Raw genomic sequence first — 18,219 nt, 5'->3', positions numbered from 1 at the left:
ACCTATTAGTGTCCATCAGTACCCATCAGTGCGGCCTCATCAGTGCACATCAGTGAAGAAGAAAAATTGCAAAATTTTATAACAACATTTTTTCCCCTAAATTTTCAGTCTTTTTTCGTTTGTTTAGCAAAAAATAAAAAACCCAGTGGTGATTAACTACTTCAGCCCCGGAAGATTTGGCTGCTCAATGACCAGGCCATTTTTTGCGATATGGCACTGCGTCACTTTAACTGACAATTGCGCGGTTGTGTGATACTTTACCCAAACAAAATTAATGTGATTTTTTTCCCACAAATAGAGCTTTCTTTTGTTTCTTTTGGTGGCATTTGATCACCTCTGTGGTTTTTATTTTTTGCGCTATAAACAAAAGAAGAGAGACAATTTTGAAAAAAAAACACAATATCTTTTACTTTTTGCTATAACAAAGATCCCAATTTTTTTTTCAAAAAAACATTTTTTTTTACCTCAGTTTAGGCCGATATGTATTCTTCTACATAATTTTGGTAAAAAAAAATCACAATAAGTGTATATTGATTGGTTTGTGCAAAAGTTATAGCTTCTACAAAATTGGGGATAGATTTATGATATATATTTTTTTTTTTAAAGTAATAGCGGTGAGCTGCGATTTTTATCGGGACTGATAATGCTGCGGATAAATTGGACACTTTTGACACATTTTTGGGACCATTGACAATTATACAGCGATCAGTGCTATAAAAATGCACTGATTACTGTGTAAATGACACTGGCAGGGAAGGGGTTAACACTAGGGGGTGATCAGGGGGTTAACTGTGTTCTCTCACTGTGTTTTAACTGTAGGGGGGATAGGACTGACTAGGGGAGTGTAGGGGACTAGGGGCCAGTGTTGCATGACCAACTCAAAATGTGACAGTGCTGAAAATTGTCCTGGGCAGGAAGGGGGTGAAATTGGCGCAGTAGACAAGTGGTTAAATGAAATCATACAATCTGGTATCATACAAGGAATATTTTTGTGTTTATCACTTTGGAAATTTTCAGACATAAGCTGTGTACTAATGATCAGATTATAGTATGATCCCTTCGAAGGCAGCATTTTTTTTTTTTTTTTTGTACAATATTCTGATGGCGGTACGGTGTTTTACACTTGCCCCTTTTTCCCTCTTTTGACACATCAACTTCAGGGACAACATGTTCACTTGCTGCCTAATATATCCCACCAGGTGTCATTCTAATCAGATTATATATATATATATATATATATATATATATATATATATATATATATATATATATATATATATATATATATATATATATATATAATGTGGCCATAATATTCTGGCTGATCAGTGATATGTTTATATGTTTAGTATATTTATAGTATACAAACACAAGCCATCGGAAGTAAGTGTGGAATGATAAATATTGAACATTGTATGGAGTTGTAGAAGAAAGCTGTGAATGGAGTGAGGTTGGCGGCCAGTAGATGGCGCAGGCGGCCCCCCCGGCTCGGAGTGTGTAGTGTGTATGTATATAACGTGCTCCGGCCACACTCCGCTCATTCATACACATCGGATCAGCTGCTCCGCACGCCGCTTCCTTCACTTCCCGATTGTTTGGCCGGCTTCTCCCTGACTCTGCCCCGCGCCTCTCATGCTGCTGAGCGGACACTCCTCTGTCCCAGCCAGCGGTGCCCAGCAGCAGTCAGCGGAGCCCAACAGGATCGACCGAGCGGAGCCGAGCCGCGGCAGCCTGAGTAGCCGAGGAAGCCCCCCAGCCGCCTCCAGCACGGGACAGCAATGCGCCGGCAGCATGGCCAAATGGATCAAGGAGCACCTGGGCTTCAAGAGCTCCAAGCCGCCGCCTCCTGCCCCTCCTAAACCGGATTACCGGCAGTGCCAGGCAGGAGGAGGGGGTCAGTCCCATCACCACCACCATCACCACCACCTGCACTCCGCCGGACTCCAATTCCCTGCCACCCCCGCCGGACAGCCCGATATCCTGACTGCCTACAAGCTGCAGAAGGAGAGGGACTTCGAGGACCCCTATACTACTACTTCTCCTGGTGCTACTACAACTTGCTCCTCAGCGAACTCCTCTGTTGTGCCCTCTGCTCCTCCTGCCTCTACTGCCCAGTCTCCATCCTCTCCTTCTCCTGATGTCAAGTATGTGTCCCCAAAGCACAGGCTCATCAAGGTGGACACTGGGGACAAGGGGGCATCCAGTCCCACCAGCAGCACTAACCCAACTGCCACAAACTCTTCCAGCACTGGAGGAAGTGCCATCAAGTCCCCACCTGCCACAGCTGTGGCCCCCCAGCTGGAGGACAGCAAACAGGACAAAGTAAGTGTGGCAGATGTTTGGCAGATGTTCCCCCTCAACAAGCCCACAAGTGTGTCTGGCTGCATAGGGATCTCTGAGCTAATCCCGTGACTAGCCTAGCGTGGGCTTCTTATGTGACACTATCAGTTGGCATCTAATGAGATCATGACATTAAATAGTACAAGTGACAGAGATTTAGTCTGCCAATAGAGATTGGGTGAGCAATGCCAGGCTGACATTGGAGGAGGATGCGTTTTATATCCTGCCTAACTGATCCATAGTGCCAGGATAGTCCAAGTCAGCCTTCCTTGACCTTATACCAAGGAGAAACAGATGGGATCATTTTCAGGTTTTGGGGAACTCTTGCTTGAATTGTCTCCAGCTTGCAGTACATTAGTAAGAGTAGTCATTTTGTAACAACTTGTACTTGGTCACTAACTAAATGCCACCCTTACATTGAGGGGCAGGAAGGAAATGCTCCCATACATTTTGTGGTCAGTAAAGAAGTGTCCTCTAAAGTGTAACTAAAGGGGGGGGGGGGGGGGGGGAGTTTTTTTTACAAGTATTGGACAGAGTAGAGAGGAATTATTTTATTTTTATTGCTGTCCTGTTCAAGTGAAAGATGATCTCAACTCTATCTCTGGTGACAGCCAGGGATTTTCTCACATTGTAGGGACTTCCTCTCATTTCCTATTTTGGCTACTGAACAGGAATTGAGGATAAATCTCCCCATTGGTACACAGTGGGGGGAAAAAAATCTGATAGATGGTAAAACCTCTATCAAAAGTGTTTTTTGCCTTTTTTTTTTTTTTTTTTTTAGCTCTGCATTAGGCTGGCCATATACTGGAAGTCTTTCGCATAGATGGTGTTTTGGAAAAGCTCTTCAATGCAGTCAATAAAAGCGACTTGACAACTGTCGTCCAAAAGTACTTGGAAAATGTAGTTTGCTTTTAATATTTGCTTTTGGAATGAATGAAATTTCGCAAACAAAAACCACATATACTGTTAGAAATTTGATTCTAGGAACAAAAAAAAAATTCTGAACCGCTCCTTTTTTATATTTTGTTCCTATCAAAACACTTGAACAAACATTCCAAAAACAAACGTTCAAACTAAATTCGTCTAGTATGACCAGCTTTAGTCAGCCAAGTGAGGTTGGTGCCTTAACTAGGCAGGTTCCAACTGACAGGTGATCAGTCCACCTCTGCTCGTTGTGGAACCCTTAGCCACCTCTGGAGGAACCCTGGATGAGAAAGTCTGCTATTAAAGACTTCTGTAGTACAATGGGCAGAGAAGAGCTCTCTTTTTTTTTTTTTTTTTTTTTTTTTTAAGGATGGACATATAAATGGAATGTAGTAGACTCAAGAGTGCTCCATACTAGGCTAACATTTATTAGACTCAAACCCAACACAGTAGGAGTTATCGCGGGAGGTGTAGTATTGATGAAAGGTGATGAACAGAATTCAACCCTTTCATTGCCAAGTACATTCATGTTCAGAGATGCTTTGCTTTCAATCTTTCTGTCATTTTTATGGAGCTGTAGAAAAAGATGATTTAGAACAGCCTTTCACAACTTGGGTTACTCTAGAGGTTCCTTGAGCAGTTGGCAATTTCTGCCCTTGACAGACCAGTAGGGAGGTGATGCAAATCTATTATGCTATATTTGCAGAACAGATTTTTATAACAATATATTAGTTCTTGGTGTTTGCAATTTCTTTACGTTACACATTGAGGCACTTTAGGTTAACCCTTCTGTGTCAAGTTTGCCAGTGATCAAGGAACTCCTAGAGTATCCTTTCACAACCTCAGCACTTCCTTCAGAGATTGTTTCTGACCTTCAGATAACTAACCTTTGACTTCAGTGATAATGTTGCTATTTGGTTTTTATTTATTTTTTTTTTTGTAAAGGGGGATTCTTTCTACTGACCACAAATGTAGTAGCATTTAATTTTTTTTTTTTTTTTTTTTCCCACTGACCATCACATTACCTTTTAGAGTAAGCTAAAGATCTAGTAATTAGCAGAACGGAGAGGTTCTTCAAAGGCTCTTCTTTGTTCAGAAAGGTTGTGAGAGGCTGATTTAGACTTGTGATATTACTATATTATAGCTCGTGTCATTCATGTGACACTGACAAAGTCTGTTTCACAAGACTGGGAAATAAAAGGCTTTGCTTGTTTAGTTTTACTCTTTGTTATAGGCATTGTTTTAGCCTTTTGTTTTAGCATTCATTCGGTATGAAATGGTGTACGTCTCTACTAGAGTGACTTCATTTGCATGTGGTGTTCATGATGGGTATTATCTGATGCTGTGATATCATTGGAGATGTTGCCCCTGAGACATTACAGTGTAGCAAATGATGTGTGCGGAGGGGGTGGTGGGCTTGTGGTGTGATCTGTACAGGAGGGGGATGAAATGTGTGACTTATCAGAGTAGGTGAATATCTATCTCTGGGGGGGGGGGGGGGCATGTGAGACTGATGACATTCATGTGTCGGCTAGAAGACACCAGGATATAGTGTATAATCCCCAGTCAAAGGCTGTAAATGGATGCTGGATATTAGCAGTAGTATGCTTTTACAAAGTGCATTTAATTCCCTCATATTTTCTTAATGGACTGTATTTTTCTTATTGCCTTATGTCTTGCTAATATAAACATGATGCAAAATTCAAGCCTAGTTTGATAATTTTAAGAACAAAAGGTTGACACAAGAAAATAGATTAATTTTATAGATAGAAAAGTTGATTTAAAATTCTTAGGAAATTTTGAATTATTCGATTTTAATAGGTTTAGAATTGAACCCTTGCCTACTGGGGCAATTCAGACATTTCTCTTCTTGTATACATGTAAAACCTTCTTTTGTTTGGTTATTTTTTTATTTATTTATTCTAGAAAATTGCTTAGAACCCCCAAGCATTTATATTTTCTGAAAGCAGAGGTTTAGAATAAAAGTAGGTTTTGAATAGATGAATTTAGTAAGATTTTTGTTTCTATTAAAGTTTCTTCTTGTAAAACATGAAGATGCATGTCCCATAGGTGGTTATTGACCAAATTGGAGCAGAAGACAAATAGTCTGGAGTGTACCTAGTGTATGGTTTTGTCTTTTTTGCCAATGGTTTGAGTAATGGATAAAAAGAAAAAGGGCTTTCTGTCTTTTTAATATACGTTTTCAAATTGGTAAATAAGATTGTTTTTATACATATCTTATGAATGGCAACAAAATGCTTCATTACTGGCATTTTTGTTTCAGGTTGAATGACAGATTTAGGAGTAGGATTTTAAGGAGCACCTAAGAGTCCCATGATAATGATTGCAGAAGGTGTTGCAGCATTCTGCACCTTGTGTTGCTGCATTTGGCATTTTCTACAAATGGTTAATCTTCTTGAATGTGAGTGTCCCCAGGTGACTGGTTTATAATGATTTTCTTGATTTTTATTACCGTTACTAACTGCTTCATCATATCAAGTACTTAGAACAGGAAAGTGGCAATCAAAACACTGTACTTCAAGTTCAATCCCTGGTGTGTGTCATTACATTGATAACATTTGTAATCTTTCTAAAAATTATTTTTTGCGTCATGTGATTGTGCAGTTTGGAAAAAACGGTGGCTATTAATTCTGTGTCCCTGTGAACAAAGAACATCAGAGTGTGGCTGCTCTGAATTATTTCTCTCTAGAGTTAAAGAACCACTCTAGGGAACACGTACAATCTGTCAATGAGGGCTTTAGGTTGTATGAGAGAGAGAGAGATATATTATTATACATATCTTTCTTTTTTTTTTTTTTTTTTTTATCGCAGGTGCCCATCTGGGTCTTTAGGCATTGCAGTGGAGGTAGCCAGTCAGGTTACTGCTGAACATTCATATCAGTGAGAAAAATGTATATACTGCAGCCATGCCTTGAGCAAGATTTATTTGTTTGTGTGTGTGTGTGGGGGGGAATTATAATTTGTCCATACATGCGTAGCTCTTTAACTGCTAGTACTACCTGATTTATTTCTAGTGAGACCCCCACCCTATGCAAATATTGTAGATCTGACACATCATAGCTGAAACCTCATCTGAATGTGTGTTGCCAACCTTAAAGTGGTTGTACAACCACTTTTACCTACAGGTAAGCCTATATTAAGGCTTATCTGTAGGTGCTTGAAATATCTCCTAAACCTCCACGGTTTAGGAGGTATTTACGAAAGACACAAGCGCTGATTACTATGGTGCATGACTGGTGGCTGCCGCGCACATGCGACTCCAGCCAGTCACAGAGCCGGAGTTTGCGGCCTCGGAAGGAAGAGGGGTGAAGATGGATGCTCCCTGCTAGTGGGGACAACGGAGAGATCGTGGGCTTCGGTTTTAGGTAAGTCACACATAATAGGCTATTTTGTGATGCATAATAGATAAGTAGATGCCAGAAGTTGACTTAATTGCCAGATTGGAGGCTCAGAGGCACACAGGTAAGGGGGGAATTTTATATATTATGAGGGGCGTTCAAGTCAAACTTTTGAATTTTACAGGTATAAAAAGGAGCAGGGCTGTACTACACGCAGTAGTAAGTGGGTAAGTGTGTCCTATACTGATAGGGGGCACATATGTTGTGGGCCAGTCCAGAGACCGTTAATCAAGATGGTAGACAACAGTGTTAGTGCGTGCATGGAACAGCGTGTGGTGGTGCAGTTTCTTGTGAACGAAGGCATTAAACCTGCAGATATCTACAAAAGACTTCAAGTGCAGTATGGTGATGAGAGGCTCAGCCGCAGTAATAATTTTTAAATGGTGTAAAAGTTGTGAACGTCCATCATTGACAGTCTTGACCGTGGAGTCTTAATGCAACCCATAGACTTTGGATGACAGTCATCTGCTATAGCCAAAGCCAGGAGAACTTATTTCAGCTCTGAAGAAAAATAAAATTGATTGGACAAGTTAGAAGACCTGTTTGTATTGCAATTCTTATTTCCTGAAATAAACTGTACTTGTGACATGTGTACTGCATGGCTTATATCCTCACCTGCCTTCTGCATTGACATACTGGTGGGCAAAAGTAACCTTGCCAAATTATGGAGTGTTCTGCAATGCTTAGCTTTACTGCCCTAAAGGTGGATGGATTGGGCCTACTACTGCGTATCCAACTACTGCTACAGTCTGTGGCCACCCTAGGCATTTAAATAGAAGTCTGCAATACAGGGCATATAGAATGAGTATTTAATTATGTTATTTAAATTGCAAATATAAGAATCTCTAAATGAAGCAGTGTAACTATGTATGTTGCTACTAGATAATTTTGTCAAAGTGAGCGGCCAATTTAGTGGAAAAGAGATGTATGTAAGTCCAAAAACATGCTGATAGGTTAATTGGCTCATTGACCCTAGTATGTATGAATGTGAGTTAGATTGTAAGCTCCTTGAGGGCAGGAACTGATGTGAATGCACAAAATATATGTGTAAATTGTCGGTGCTCTATAAAATACCTATAATAAGTATCCATATGGGTGGGGGGTTAGTTTGGAATGGGTGGATGGGCTGGTGAGTTTTTGTCATAAAGTGAACCATCCTTTAAGTTGGTCACCAACAGATAAAACATAAATTCTGTGAAATGTTAATTGTAAGGCAACAGAAACTTGTATAAAACCGACAGCAGTAATTGCAGCTTATGTACAAATCCTGCAATAAAAAAAGTCAACATTTAAGAAACTTCAGCGTGAGCAGGATGCAATAGGAATTACATAAATGCCTAATAAAGCTAACCAAACAGCCAGTATTGTGTTCAGCTGCTGAAGATCAAGAGGAATCTTACCATCTGTGTCTCCTTGGGGAAATCCAGGGTTTCACTGTTTAAATGTGAACCTGATTTTGTACTATGGTCCAAATAAAAATGTCCTCCAGGTAAATACAAACCTAATGCTATGCCTGGCATCTTGTGGTAGAATAACAATTGCAACAGGGTGCCATGAGATTTGTTTTTATCACCTCATATTAATAAAATGTGAAAAGCATGATTTTGACAAATTATGATCCTTTTTCGTTTTACATTATATTAGCTGCACAGCCAGCTTGGAGCTGACTGCTTGACTGAGCAATTTCTAGTGCTAGTTGCAGAAACCTTTTTAGTGTGTGTGTGTGTGTGGGGGGGGGGGGGTTTGTGTGGATCCTCTATTGCCCTCTATGGACCAGCGGGTGTTAACAGACATGTGTCCGTTGACACATACCTACATCGGATCCTATCAGCTAAAAACAGATGAATGGAAATCCATTCCCCATCCTCCTAGCGCAGGGATATGCAATTAATGGACCTCCAGCTGTTGCAGAACTACAAGTCCCATGAGTCATAGCAAGACTGACAGCCACAAGCATGACATCCATGGGCATAATGGGACTTGTAGTTTTGCAACAGCTGGAGGTCCGCTAATTGCATATCCCTGGTCTAGCGGATGAGATGGCTGTCTGGTGTAAATGGACAGGCGGTCCGTTTACATCCGACCAACCATAGGACAGTGGGCTGTGTCTGCTTTGCATAAGCAAAGCAGACACGGACAAGCCATTCGCCTGCTGGTGGAGGTGGATGTTTTGCAAAGTCCTCCCCAAGTAAAAGGCGCCTTAGGCCTACAGATCAGTTTAAACTCCTCTTTTAATAATGAGGAAAGTGTTTAACTCCTGTTCTTCTGAAACGGCCTTTCTCAATGTTCTGTTTAGCTTAGGTTTCCTCAAGAGTAAGTAGTTTTTCTCAACCTTTTTAACATGAAGGAACCCTTGAAATACCGCTCAGGTCTCAGGGAATCTCCTGATCCTAATGTTTTAGTTCCTAAAACTATAGTTCACAGCAGATTAACATTACGTTGGGTTACAAGGGTAAATATATGAAGAAGCAATGTGGCATTCTTGGCATATTTGAGACAGGGCTGCTTTCATACAACAAAAATTTTTTCAGTAAATATGTCCAGAAAAAGAACGCAGACAGAAAACTCAGTGGAAAAGTGCCCCACAACACTGGTAGTTTGTAAAGTGTGCCAATTACATTAGTGGTCACAATAATCCCCCCCCCACTTTTTTTTTTTTTTTTTTTTTAAATGTTGGTGATTGAAATGCTCACATACACTTTTTTGGTAAGTTCAGAAGAAACCCCTTACATGGGTGGATAGTAGAAGGGCCCCGTTATACTTGTGATCAGTAGAAAGAATGCACAATACTTGAAGCAAAATGATAATTGGAGTCAAAGGTTTCTTATCTGGGAGTCAGAAGTGATTGTACAGGCAGGAATTATTATTATAACTGCCTGAGGAACAGTTTTGATTTATATTGCTCATTGCAGTGACCTACCCAATGTGTAGGCTCCCTCAGGTGCTTGCTTTTATGTTTGTCTAGCAGAGCATCCTAGGGATCCCCAAAACATTTTTGACCTGTAATGTGCCAAGCTTGTGAGGTCTCTGGCCCACCTATTTTAACTTGTAATTGACCTATCATTATGGCTTTTACTAGCTAGTATTAAGGTGAAGGAGGGTGGGAGCAAACCACGTATCTGGTACCATTGTATGACTACGGTTTTGAGGTTTCCCAGGTGTTCTGCAGAACATCAGTGCTGTCATGCTCTTTATAATTAGTACCAGTGCACTCTGTTTTGGGGTTAAACATTTGTTCTGATATTCATTAAGGGAACACTCATGCGACTGAACCTGCTCTATTTTAGTCATACAAACATGGGAATCCAGTTCCAAGATTTCACCTTTTAGCTACCAACTTAATATAGTTTTCATGCAATTTCTTGTCATGATATTGTGGCTGTTTTGTTGGTCATATTATATTTTGATCAGGTTGCTAAATATGAAGAAAGATGATCCGCAACTACTTGCTTGTCTCAAAACTGCGGCCCATGGGCTGGATGTGGCTCTTTTGCTGGCCTCTATCTGGCCCTTGGGACACTGTTCCTTCCACTGACACCAAGAATGGAGCATTATTCCTCCCTCTGACTAAAAAATTGTGCACCAAAAGTATAGTATTTCTTCCACTGACACCAGTGACAGAGCATTATTCTTTCCGCTGATACTAGGGTTATACCGGTATCTGTGCTAGGCCATTTTCCTGAGTATCGGTCCTCGCGCAAATTCAGATACCGGAAGTTATGTCAGCTTGGAAGCTGAATGCTGCCTCCTCTTCCCCTCCGGAGCAGTAGACATCCCTCCAGCACAGCAGTGGAAAGAATATGGCCCAATCTAGGGGGGCTAATGGGGAGGGGTGGGCTCCGGCAGTCTCCATCTTGAGCACAGCCCTACCAGCTCCTCCAATCTCAATCCATTACAGCTACCATGTGCATAGTATATAGCTAGCTACTGGCACTGATTGTTCCTACTATGGAACGTTACAGGTCAGAACTGCAACCCGTAGCTAGCTATATGCTGTGCTCATTGTAGCTGTAAGGGAATGGGATTTCAGTGTCTGTGTGGGGAGCAGTGTGTTCAGGCTGTGTACAATGCAGGGACAGGAGACAGAGCTCTACCCAGTGACACCTATACTGTGCCCTCCCTGTGTTGTGTTGTCTCTCTCCCCACCCCCAGCAAGCATAGACTTTTCCATTTTTTCCATCCAAGCTCTTTTCTCCCTCCCCTTCACCTACTCTTTCTAGTCGATCTGGTTATCGGCAAGTACTTGCAAAAAGGTATCAGTACTCGTACTCTGTGTTTTTAAAGTGGTATCGGTGCATCGGGCACTATTCCTTACAATGCAATTAATATTCCTCCCACTAATACCAATGATGTGCCACTACTCCTCTGCCTAATGCCCATAGGTACTATGTTCCCCCCCCCCCCCCCCCTCCCCCTATAGGCTGAAGGACAGTAAACTGGCCCTTTTGTTTAGAAAATTTGGAGACCTCTGCTCTTAAAAAACAAAAAAAAAACAAAAAAACAAACAAAAAAAAAACTTTCAAATGTATTGATTCTTCATATTCTTGGGTTGTAGCACCTTTTTTATTTTATAGGTTGCCAAATATACCTGTACCGTGGAAGAACAGCACAATGTGGTTCATAATCCTAAATCCTCAAATTAAAATATTTTTAAGTACCTACAGTATAGGAAATGGTTGTGCTGCAAATGTGTTTTTTGTATAAACTAAAACTCTGTTTAAGTTGAGGCTGGAGGAGGTGATATATAACTCCTTGAAGAGGAACTGAACTCTGGAAGCCATGCATGAAAAAGGCAGGTCAAAGCAAAGAAATATTCACCAGCATAGTCTATGGTCTCCCTGCAGCTGACCTTTTTCCATTACTGACTTACAATCCTTTGTTCTACACTGTGCCTGTGTAAAGGCAGTGCTTTTACGTCTTCTTGTCAGGGCCTTCAGCAAGAGCAACACCGTAGAGACCTCACCAAACCTCACTCCACATCTAATGACATTTGCAGTCACAAGCAGCAGTGCCTTCAATGTCACACTGCAGGTATACATAATACGTGGGAGTGCCTAGGCATCTTCTTCAAATGCCAGTAAAATTCACTAATCTTGTTCAGGAAGTATTCCAGACAAAAAATCTACCTTTTTAACTGTACTTTGTAAACCTGAATAATATTTCTTAGTATTTCGTATAATGTAACATCTTTCCCTTTTTTTTTTTTTTTTTTTTTTTTTTTTTTTTTTTTTTTGTTTGTTTAAAGTGAATGTATCTCTAACCTCCTGAACGAAGCGCCAACCCTTTTCCTACTGTGCCCTTGCCCTCATTCTATGTTGAGAGCTTGTGTGCCAATAGCAGGTAGACTTTGTGCTAAAAGCAGCAAAATATACTGGCATTGGAAGGACCTGCTCTGTAAAAATTCTGAATATACCGTACATATATTTTATATAGAGTGTGGATATTTCCTGGCAGATGTTTTGAAGAAATAATTTTTAGTGACCTGGAAGGTATGCTTCAAGAAACAATTTTGAAAAGAACATTGACGTTTTGCTGTAATATCCTTATTCTGAATGTGCGACAACTTTAAAGTTTTTGTTTTTTTTTTTTTTTTTTTTTTATGGGTGGATTTTCTAAAATTGTAAAGTGCATCACTGTGTGGATAAAATGTGTGGATAATATAAGAAAAATAGTGTTAACTCTCTGAAGAGCTATTCTTAGAGTACCTATCCCCAAACATCAAAATCCATGTTAAATCCTCCGGGGGACTAAGTGCATGTAGCACTTAGGGCTCGTACACACTATAAGAAAAAAAATCAGGCAAGAATTTTTGTATAGTGCATACACCACTTTTGACAGCCAATTCTGACTCTTCGTATGAAAATTCCTGGATCCTTACTTTCTCGTATGGAAACAGAACAAACAATTTTTCGTTTAATGTGTACTTTTTTTTTTTTTTTTTATACGATTTTTGTACAAGAAAAATCAGACTGCACATGATCAGAAACATAAACCAAAAAAAGCCTTTGCCTTTTGTCGTATGAGAATTTTCATTCATCGGTACTGATTTGCTGTGAAACATCAGACGATCGTTTGCCTGATTTTCTTAGTGTGTACCCCCACTTTAGTCTCCTGATCTAAAGGCTCCATTGCGCAATAAATGGTTATCTTTGTTTATGCTTTCTATAGATCTAACTCAGACCGGTGTCCCTCCAGATCTTTGGTTTGTGTAGGGTTTTGTTGAATGAAAAAAAGACTTCTCTATGGGATGCCTTAATCAGTCCAGCTGTATGATTTGTTTGTTTGATTTTATTCTCATTTAGGCCTCTGCATACTGCTATAGACTGGGGATCCCTTCCTTTGGGAGTGCAATAATAATCTTCTGTGGGGGGGGGGGTCACAGCAGAGCAGAGGACTTCTCACTGTGTGTCATTATTGTGTCCAGGCAGCAGACAGCTATGGAAAAGTATGAATATGGTTCAGTACAGTCCATGGTATAACAGGCAGAGGCATGGCCAGTTCAGGTGGCAGCACTATAATATTTAGGCCTTGGTCAGGTAAGACTCGAGGACGAGGGTAGAGGCTTCTTTCCACCCAAATCTCTACGAAACCTCAGAGTCTCCAAACCTTTTCTGGAGCCCCTCACATATGAGACTTCTGTGCTGTGGTAGGGCAAATGATCAGTTCAGGAGGCAGGCAAAAAGCTTTGTCAATTCACGTTGAAGGCGGAAACATGTTTGGCAGAGGCATAGTCGTTAACAGTCCGGGTCATTCACAGAAATGGCAGATGGCAGAAACTGGAAAAAAAAAATCATCTTCGCTTTACTAATAGTGTAGTGAAACATTATGGCTCTGATGGCACTCTCCAATACAGAGGCCTGGCTGGGAGGAACATTAGGGACAGTAGTATCAGGTGTCACGTCGAATTCCTCTACTTGAACACACCTGACTTTTTGGGGGGGGGGGTTGGACAGGCACACAGGAAAGTGCCTTTCATGGAGTCTGGCTGATGTATCGGATCAAATCAATTGAGTGGCTTGGCCATGGGGATAGAGAAGGGCTGTGATAACGTCTGCTTGGAATTTTAGATAGGTTAGGGAACTTTGGGTGCACTTAGAAAAAAATAATATACCAATTGAACAGGGCTAGTTACATCAAATAAATGGCGACTTTCTTGTACCAAAACAGTGATCTCCTGGTGGCCAAGTAGGGCTGCATCAGCTGGTCGTTCATATTCACACCCCCCCCCCCCCCCCCCCCCCCCCATGTAAAGGTTATATTCGTGCACACATTTTGGCTTCTGGATGGGGCCTCTTCTCTGCAGTTCCACCAAGGTGTCATTGTGCATTGGGGAAAGGATGTAGACATCTCCTTCTATCTCTCCACTTCAGTGCTATTACCTCTTCAGTCCGCATACTGGCCATTTCCCCCTGTTTTCAATTTCTTTAAGACCAATTTCTGTGGGAAGCCTTTGCGGTTGGTCTGTGCTGTCCCACAGGCCACAGTCTTTTGGTACAGATGGTAGAAAAGTGGGAGACTTGTGTAGACATTGTCTACATTATAGGTGGTAACCTTTCCCAAGCAATGGTTCGATCAGCTGCCAGACAATTTTGCCACTTGTTCCCATGTATGTAGGGCATCCAAGGGGGTTTAGCTGTCTGTCTTTTTTTTTTTTTTTCCCTCATAAATTATAAAATCATAAAAAAAAAAAAAAAAAAAAAAAATTTATTTTACCCGTGGCCCTGTCACATGCCTTATAAAATTTTACCCCACGTCTAGCTTTTACTGGGGAGGTATTGCTTTTATTCCAAGTCTTCCGGTAAAGTGTACTAGGGATTCATCTAGACAAATATTTATATCAGGGGTAAACATTTGCTTGAAGCTGGCGCCAAAAAATTTATTACGGGCCGAATTTTGAATAGTTTATCATAATTGGGATAATTTTGAGGGAGGCATTGTTGAAATGTAAAAACCTCATCTCGTAAAGGGTTCTGGGCATCCAACAAATAGACTGGCATGTGGTGGATAGGGTGTGTGTTTGTTTGTTTTTATCCACCCCATGTTGAGGATTAGGCCAAGGAAAATTTTAAATTCTTCCATGGTGAGGGGTTTCCAAACAAAAGGACGGGCATATGGAGAATTTGGATTGTTGGCTGGCGTATAGATTACACTGCTCCACAATGTAATTTAGGTGATCATCGGTAAAAAATGAGTAAAAATAATAAATTGGGGTTACGTTTTCTGACTATATCTGAGGGCCTGGCTGGGCTGTAAAAAGAATTACAGGTTCTACTGACGTATCAGACAGCCATGTTGGATACAGTAGAACATCTAGGAGGCTAGTATGGGCCCTGCCTCATTGATGGGATGCTCTGTTGCTAGCATCTGGCCTATCCTCTAGGAAGGTTGCAGAACTGGGTGGATGCCTACCTATCCCAGAGTGCTGCGCTGCTGGTGGATTCCCTGGAGTGCCGCACTGCTGGTGGATGCCTGCATAGCATTCTGGAGTGCGGCGATGCTGGTGGGTGCCCTGGAGTGCTGCGCTGCTGGTGGATGTCTGCACCTGCTCTTATCTCCTGATTTTATCCTTGTTGGCATTCTATCCTCCTCAGTTTCCATTTTGGAGCAACTGCTTTCCACTGGATTAAAGTCTCTATCCGAGTCTGACTGAGAGAGTTCCCCGCTCCTCTCGTCCGACATACTCTGTCCCGGATGATGTTTTTCCTGAAGAGAAGTGACTTCTTTGCTGCCTTTGACACTAGGCCATCCTCCAAAAGTCTTCACCTTACTGTGCGTGCAGATGTACTCACACCTACATGCTGCCATTTCTGAGCAAGCTCTGCACTGGTGCACCTGCACCTATTCCACAGCTGAATCAACTGTAGGAGATGGTCCTGGTGCTTGCTGGACTTTCTTGGCGCATTGAAGCCTTCTTTACAAATGCAGCGTAAATTAACCGGGATTCAAAATCTATCAATCTTGATCAGGGGCGGATCCAGGGGGTGGGGCCAACGGGGCAATTGCCCCTCCCGAAAACATTAATAACTCCCGTCCCGGGCCGAGTCTCTCTCACATCAGCAGCGGCGGCGGCAAGAGAAAGAGACCCGGTTCTCTTCATGCCGCGCTGGAGCCTGGAGAAGATGGAGGGAGGACTCGGAGGTAGGTAGGTGGGGCCGTGCCGCTGGCCTTGCCTCTCTAATGCTGACGTCAGATCACCGTCAGTCACGTCCCAGCCGCTGCTGAGGGGGAGGTGAACGAGGCACCGCATTCAGAGCCTTTTAACTCCTCCGCGCCTAGTGTGAGAGGGTTGGCTCCACCCACCTCCTCCCTCCATGATCTTCTCCAAGTCTCCAACGCAGCGTGAACATGAGGACACTGACAGGATGAAGACGACATGAAGGCTGCAATGGCTGTGTGTCTTGTGAAGTGATGGTGATGCTGCCTTCAATCCTATTTATCTCTCTTGGTCATTGAAAGCCCCTCCCCCCACCAGAGCATCAAAGTATAGGAAAAGTGAGTACAAAAAGTAATGGATTGTGTAAAATCACAGAATACATGTATGCCAATTATTTATGAAGAAAAAAAAAACTGCTCTTTTTAGTATTGTCATTTGTTCCATTTTAACCACTTCAGCCCTGGAAGGATTTACCCCCTTAATGACCAGGCCATTTTTTGCGAGACGGCACTGCGTTGCTTTAACTGACAATTGCACGGTCGTGCGATGCTTTGCCCAAACAAAATTGATGTCCTTTTTTTCCCCACAAAAAGAGCTTTCTTTTGGTGGCATTTAATCACCTCTGTGTTTTTATTTTTTTTTGTTATAAACAAAAGAAAACCCACAATTTTGAAAAAAAAAAAAACTATTTTGTACTTTTTGCTATAATAAACATCCCAAAGTTTTTTTTAATAAACCAATTTCTTCATCAGTTTAGGCTGATATATATTCTTCCACATATTTTTGGTAAAAAAAAAAAATCGCAATAAACGTATATTGATGTATAGTTGGATAGTTTGCGCAAAAGTTATAGCATCTACAAATTGTTTTTATTTTTTACTAGTAATGCCGGCAATCAGCGATTCTTAGCGGGACTGGGACATTGCGGCGGACATTCGGACACCTGACATTTTTAACACTTTTTAGGGACCAGTGACACTAATACAGTGATCAGTGCTAAAAAATATGCACTGTTATTGTACTAATGACACTGGCAGGGAAGGGGTTAACATCAGGGACGATCAAAGGGTTAAGACCCCTTTCACACTGAGGTGATTTACAGGCGCTATAGCGCTAAAAATAGCGCCTGCAAAGCTCCTGTAAAGAGCCTCTCCTCTCACTCCAATGTGAAAGCCCGAGTGTTTTCACACTAGAGCAGTGCGCTTGCGGGAAGTTAAAAAAAGCCCTGCAAGCCGCATCTTTGAGGCGCTTTAGGGGCGGTGTATACACCGCTCCTAAAGCGCCCATTGAAATCAAACGCCGCTTTGCGGGCGCTTTTAAAACTTTTTCGGGCACTAGCGGGGGTTAAAAGCTCCCCGCTAGTGACCTAAAAGTGCTGCTAAAACGACAGTAAACGCCGCTAAAAATAGCAGCACTTAACTGCCGACGCCCCCAACACCCCAGTATTAAAGTGCCCTTAGTGTATCCCTAGGGGGTACTTGCTACTGTGTGGGGATGGATTCACTAGATGAACAGAGTGCTCCATGTTCCTGGTTAGAAGAACACAAGATCACTCTGTTCATCTCTGACAGAATGGCAGTCTGCCTCGTTTACATAGGCAGACCACCGTTCTATCTCTGTGGGGAGCGATCGAGGGTGGCCGGAGGACATTGCTGATTTTCTGGCAGTGCCCCTCCCGAGACTAGACTCTGGATCCGCCCCTGATCTTGATGTACTAACGGCCTATCATTTCTTGAGGCCTGAAAATGCCAGAACAGTACAAATATTCCCCAAAATGACCCCTTTTTGGAAAGTAGACAGTCTAACATGTGTTAGAGGCATGGCCAGGTGTGGGTTTTTTTTTTTTTTTTAAGTAATTTTTCCCTCCAATTTATCTTTTACATACTATCACCAGTTCAGTACAGCAATATCATACAACTGGTGTGGAGGGACACTGACTGGTGACCGTATGTAATGCGCCCCCCCCCCCCCCCCATTTTCTATTTTTACATATTTTATTTGTTAGTGACGAGCAATAGTGTTGCTATAGCAACATTGTACTACTCTGGGGAGGTGATCATGAATGGGGGGGGGGGATGTTAAAATATATATATATATATATATATATATATATATATATATATATATATATATATATATATATATATATATATATATATATATATATATATATATATATATATATTAATTATAACACACTACAATTGCTTAACTGCCTTTTTTACAACCATTTTTACTGAATGGTCACAGTTGCGTTTGGCCCCGTCTGTACCATGTGATGACTGACTAATCACAGAGCTCATCACAATAGTACACAAAGATTACAAAACCTTTTTATAGTGTACAACTGTCATGTGATCGGCTGTGATTGGCCACAGTAGT

General features: G+C 41.6%; 1 protein-coding gene across 4 annotated transcripts in view; it reads left to right on the top strand.

The window, feature by feature from the left end:
• The first annotated feature begins 1,498 nt into the window (after positions 1-1,498).
• Positions 1,499-18,219, top strand: part of SHF (Src homology 2 domain containing F) — a 389,714-nt gene continuing 372,993 nt past the window's right edge. For 2 of the 4 annotated variants that reach the window (XM_073618891.1, XM_073618890.1), the window contains exon 1: positions 1,499-2,322. In XM_073618891.1, coding sequence (XP_073474992.1) covers positions 1,633-2,322 — 690 coding nt within the window. In that variant the 5' untranslated portion in view covers positions 1,499-1,632. The remainder of the gene's footprint in view (positions 2,323-18,219) is intronic. The other 2 variants (XM_073618892.1, XM_073618893.1) reach the window with 2 other exon arrangements.

Source organism: Aquarana catesbeiana, linkage group LG03, assembly GCF_042186555.1.
Source record: "Aquarana catesbeiana isolate 2022-GZ linkage group LG03, ASM4218655v1, whole genome shotgun sequence".
Lineage (NCBI taxonomy): Eukaryota > Metazoa > Chordata > Amphibia > Anura > Ranidae > Aquarana > Aquarana catesbeiana.
The sequence above is the reverse complement of the archived record's forward strand: the minus strand, read 5'-3'. Positions and strand labels throughout refer to the sequence as shown.